Consider the following 5,357-nt stretch of genomic DNA (forward strand, 5'->3'; position numbering starts at 1 on the left):
GGTAGATTGGGGGAGGGGTAAGAGCATTGTATTTAGCTCTTTGGATAGATCCCCAAAAGAACAAAGTATTTTTATTCCTCGTGAGCAGTTAATTACAGGAGACCTTTTTATTTATGGCCTAACCCATATGGCAAATCGGGTCCTTACATGAAAATCTGTCTTTCTGGAAAAAAAAAAAATGTAGCTAAGCCCTGCCCAAATGGAACAAACAAAACTTGAAAGCCTGTTCCAACTCCACTGAAATGCCTTCTCCCTTTGAAAGAAGCCTATTAGTGATGCAAACACTCGGTTATCTGCAGAGATGATTATCCCAGCAAACAAAACAGTGAAACCTTTAGAACTTTCTGGTGCAAGCCATTCAGTCTTGGAAACTTGGCTTTTTTTTTTTTTTTTTTTTTTCCACAAAGGGGCAGAGAAAGCAAGCAGAGCTGGTCCTGATTTGGGAGACTTACATTTCCTTATCTGAATCCAGAATTATCTGCCTGCTTAGCGTAAGGAAGACAAACAGTTCTCCACCCACAGCACAGGCAGAAGGTAGGCCTGCTCCTCGGTCCCTGCTAGTGCCTTCCACCGGAGAAAGAAGCTGGGAAAACCAGGCATAGTCTGAGTAGCTCAAGATAGCACAGCCTTAAGGTCTATCCTCAATTAATCCTGTGACGTGCACTCCTGGGGCAGAATTGCAACACTGTCACAATCCGAAGCCTTAGGATAACTAAACACGGTACAATTGGAAGGCTGTTGATGTGGTACGGAGAGGACCATTTCCGGACAGCTTTTAGTCAATTACTCGAGTAAACACACAGGTCCCGACTCTGTAGTCGAGGTTGCTGTTGCCCTTGCAGAGATAGATGCTCCAGCTCAGCTTCCCAAGTGCTTGGGTAACACCACGTCTGTTTTGGAGTAAACAATTTGAGAATTTAGTCAATAGGTAATTTTACTGTAAGTAACATGATAGAAAGGTTTTAGAAAAGATGAGGCCGTTAATAAAAAGTCTGTCCAACTATTCCTTAACAGGTTTGATGAGACCAAGCTTCTGAGAAGGAATTAGGCATTAAGGCACATTAGTCCTTAGGTGTGGGCCCTACAGAGATTAGAAAAGCATTTTTGAAGCAAAAATCCAACGGACCGCCGGAGTGGTCCTCGGTGACTTGGCTACAGCTTTTGGAAATGCGTAGTTAAGTTTACTGAGAGCCGGACATGACCCTTCCATTGCCTACGTCCTTTCTTAGATAACTTTTAGCAGGTTGGCCGAAAAGTTGGCTATCTGGATCTTATGCAGGGTGGAGCGCCGGGCAGGTAAAGTCGCAGCTACGTACCTTCGGGGTGGTCACGTGTTTACATTTCAGGTGTGGGAATAGATCCTGTCCAGGCCACACCCTCTGCAACCTCCCCCATCTCAGGGTAGTCAGAGGGCTTGCGTCGTCCCTGCCTCGGGCTTTGAAAATCCAGCCTTCTCCCTGGACAGAGGTCAATCTCGGCTTTGCTTCTGCACTGCTCCCCGCCCACTGCCTTCACGGATTCCCCCCCCGCCCCGCCCCCTGTTCTCTCTGCACCCCTGTCAAGCCAACCCCAAGAGCCCAAGTGGCACTGTCCTCGAGGGTCTTCCTCACCTTTCTGATGGGGGCCTCCTCCCCTAAACCTAGAAGAAAGGGTCGGGGCTCTCGGCGGTAGCCCGCGTGTACCTGCTCTTAAAAAGTTGGGGAATACCGTGTTGTGCGTTGCGACTACTACCGGCTAGGGCTTGGGCCACGAGCAGGGAGCCCAACTTTGTTCAGGAGAGTCTGGCGCGTCCGGCGCTCCCGACGGGCGCGCAAGCCGGGAGCGCGCAGGGCCCGCCGGGAGCGCGCGACCTCCGGGATGGCGGCTGCGCAGTGGCGCGCGGGCCGGGAACGGGAGTGAGGGCGGGCGGAGCGGCGGGCGGAAGCCATGTTGGAGCAGCACCCGGAGCGAGGGGCTGCGGGCGCGCTCCTCTCCTGGTGGGTGTGACCCGGCTCGGCGCGGCGGCGGGGGGCGGGGACGCCGGGCGGCTCGTCGTGGTCGGCGGCGGCCGCGGCGTGCAGCCGGGCGATTGTGACCGGCGGCGGAGTCGGGCCGGCCGCGGGCGCTCCCTCCGTGCGGCCCCCCTGCGCGCCCCCCCTCCCCGGGCCGGGAGGGAGGCGGGGGGCACCCGGGGCCCGCCATGAACCCGGGCTTCGACCTGTCCCGCCGGAACCCGCAGGAGGACTTCGAGCTGATCCAGCGTATCGGCAGCGGCACCTACGGCGACGTCTACAAGGTGAGGGCAGAGGCCGCCGAGCCGGGGCCTGCGCCGCGGGGACGGAACAAAGAGGCCGGCGTGGGACCTCAGCCCTCGGCGTCCTCACCGGAGCTGTGCCCGGGACGCGCCGTCTCTGACCCCAGGCTCTCCTGCGCGCAGCCCCGGGGAGGGCTGCCGCCGGAGCCACGGCGCTCCTGGGAATGCGGAGCGGGGCTGGGCGCTTGTTGCCTGGGCAGGGTCTGTGTGACGAACCGCGGTGCTGGGGCTTGGCGTTTGACAAACCTACGTGCTTCACCGGGACCTGGGATCATCGGCCCCGGTGGCTGGGAGCTGCTGTCCGCCCCGGCCTGCTGGATCTGCCCTAACGCTGGGCAGCCTCCATCGACAGCCTTAGCCTTTAGCCTCTTAACATGTGCCCGTGCTTTAGCCTTTAGCCTCTTAACATCTGCTTGTCAGTTCCTTGTAATTTTCCAAGTAGTCACGTTGTTTTGTAGAAAGATGTGGTTTTGGAGGCAAGAAAGCAACTTCGGGTTGTTGTTGTTGTTGTTTTTTCTCCAAAAAGAATTGGATAGTGGTGTTTGTTTTTGTCAGTGACACATAGGATTCAGATGTTTCTTTTTTGTGTGTGAATCGAGTATTTAGGAAGAGTAATGGTTTGACAGGGTTAGAATTCAAAGCTCCTTAGTAGGGCAGCGTTTCTGTTTCAAAGGGACCACTTCTAAATGTGGGAGGATAAACCATTCTTCCCAGGCCAGCTCAACTCTTGGCCTCGCAGAGTCTGCCAAGAAGGGAGGCGGATAGTGCCAAAGGTGGCCGCAATCTTGGTTTAGTTGCATATCTACTTACTTGGTAACTGAAGTTGGGCTCCTGTTTTCCACACCTGAGGATGTCTAGAGTATTACTTTGGAAAGTTTAGTTTTCACTTTATTTTTGTCCATGCTAAAGCAATGAGATTTTATTCTTTCCTCAATGGAATGTGTAAGGTAAGTTAGCCAATACCTCAGGTCTTTTGTGAGTGATTTGCTTGGCTCCTTCACATAGCACACCACTTTCCTCTATTGACAAAGGTATGAGGAGCATAACTCCTGTGTATAACTTAGCAGCCATGTATTGGTGAACTAAACACAGGAATGGACCCAGATTTATTTGGAGTCTTTTTTTTTTTTTTTCTGGACAAGAACAACATTAAACAGCAGTGTCAGTCACTTTATTCCAGTAGTATTCTGTGCTGTAGAGAGAATGTGAGGGTCTGGTAAAGGTCTAGCACAGAGCAAGAGGGCTGGCTTTGTCCCATTCCAGTCTCAGCTTCTAGCCAAGATCTGGAAAATGATAAGGTACTGCTCAGGGCAATGGTGGGAGGGGACAATGCCACGTAGAGGGATTGTGATCCGAAGGCCAGAGACACCAATGTGAAGCTGAGAAAGACGAAGCCTGGGCAGCCACAGGGATCCTGTATGTGGACCCTGGTTCCTATAGACCTTTCAACTGTGGGACTTATGGGAGTTGTGCCAGGGAGGTGAAATTAGATATGAATTTTACCTTTCTTTCTTAAAAAGGGTGTGTGTTCACACAAAGGTGTCCATAGAGGCCAGAAGAAGGCATCTCTTGGAGCTGAAGTTCCAGGCACTTGTGAGCCATCTGACATGGGTGCTGGGAACCAAGTTTGAGTCATGGAAGAACAGCCCATGCTCTCAGCTGCTGAGCTGTCTTTCCAGGCCCCATTTCTTTCTTTCCTTTTTGTTTTATTTTTCCATATACAGGATTTTGCTGTGTATCTCAGGCTGACCTGAAAGTCATAATTCTCCACCTATATCCCCTGACTAGAGGTGAAGACATGCATGACTGCATCCAATTAAGATTTGGAGTTCTGGACTGAGGCTCAGACTTGCTTGAGTTAGATATGCAGAACACACGAAACGTGAAATGAGGATGCCAACTTCACAGTTGTCCTCTGGCCTCCACAGGACTTAGATGACAGGCATCACACACTCGTGCTTGCGCTCGCGCGCTCTCTCTCTCTCTCTCATATACACACACATGCGAATGTTTGGACTTTAAACAGTTCTTATCATGATGTTGAGAGTGTATTGGAGGGAAAGAGCCATTAGGAGGCTTGGGATAGTCCTGGGAATAATAATGGTGCTTTAGAATTTGGTCTTAACTAAGAAGGTAGAAATATACCTAAATCCAAGAGCTAGTAACTGTCTGGGAGAATCTGATTATAGTAGATGAAAAGTTAAATTTTCTGTCTCATAAGTGGCAATGTGTATAGTTAAGTTTTGACACACGTGCTTGCGTGTGTGTGTGTGTGTGTGTGTGTGTGTGTGTGTGTGTGTGTGTGTGTGTTTGTAGTTCTTGAGATAGGTCTCATGTTGCCAAGACTGACTTTGAAATTGTTATATAGCCAGGAATGAATGATGTTTTACCAAGGTAGGTTCCTCATAGGAATAATTAGCTATGTATTTACTATATTTAAAAACAAACCTAAACAACAACAAAACCAAGAGACAGTTTGGTAGCACATGCCTATAATTTCAGCTCTTGGGAAATTGAGGCAGGAGAATGCTGGCCACCAGTTCAGGGCCAGCCTGGCCCACATGGTGAGTATGGGTAACAGAATAAGACTGCCTCAAAGTAAACTCATTAAATATAGGCAGTAACTTGCCTGACTAAAAAGAAAAAATTCAAGTCTGTAATTCTTCTATCTGAATGTACCAGAAGTCTGGCAAGTTGATGAATCTTGTCAGCCATTTATGATGGAGTAGCTAACATTTCTGAAGTGCTTGCTATCTGGCACACGTTTACTGAAAGTTTCCTCCCTACTCCTACAGCTATCTTGTGAGGCAGATGTAGTTTAAGAAGCAGGCACAGGGAGGTTTAAATAACTTTCTAAAGTTGGTAGACAGCAAAGGTAAAAGCTGACTAGTTTGTAGGCTGGATTCTCCATCAGTGGGAGGCACCGTCTCTGTAAACATGGTCTTGGACAGATTATGTCATGTTGAATTTCCCAGGGAAGAAACTGAGGCACACTTGCCTTGGGTATTTGGACTGTCACACACTCTGAGTTTAGAGTGGTTCTTTTTTTTTTTTTTTTTTTTTT

General features: G+C 49.8%; 1 protein-coding gene and 1 long non-coding RNA gene across 4 annotated transcripts in view; one reads left to right on the plus strand and one right to left on the minus strand.

Annotated features, from left to right (window-relative positions):
• Positions 1–377: 377 nt before the first annotated feature.
• LOC116079938 lies at positions 378–1,671 on the minus strand. Of its 2 annotated transcripts, XR_004114226.1 has the most exons (3): positions 1,611–1,671; positions 1,317–1,457; positions 378–890 (listed from the first exon to the last, which is right to left on the minus strand). It is a non-coding gene; the product is annotated as an uncharacterized LOC116079938 (long non-coding RNA). The 2 variants fall into 2 exon arrangements; XR_004114225.1 differs by lacking the exon at positions 1,611–1,671 and having other exon boundaries at positions 1,317–1,600.
• Positions 1,672–1,891: 220 nt separating this feature from the next.
• Map4k3 (mitogen-activated protein kinase kinase kinase kinase 3) overlaps positions 1,892–5,357 on the plus strand; it is a 158,067-nt gene continuing 154,601 nt past the window's right edge. For both annotated transcript variants that reach the window (XM_031356106.1, XM_031356107.1), the window contains exon 1: positions 1,892–2,275. In XM_031356106.1, the coding sequence (XP_031211966.1) occupies positions 2,180–2,275 (96 nt within the window). In that variant the 5' untranslated portion in view covers positions 1,892–2,179. The remainder of the gene's footprint in view (positions 2,276–5,357) is intronic.

Source organism: Mastomys coucha, unplaced genomic scaffold, assembly GCF_008632895.1.
Source record: "Mastomys coucha isolate ucsf_1 unplaced genomic scaffold, UCSF_Mcou_1 pScaffold6, whole genome shotgun sequence".
NCBI classification, from domain to species: Eukaryota; Metazoa; Chordata; class Mammalia; order Rodentia; family Muridae; genus Mastomys; species Mastomys coucha.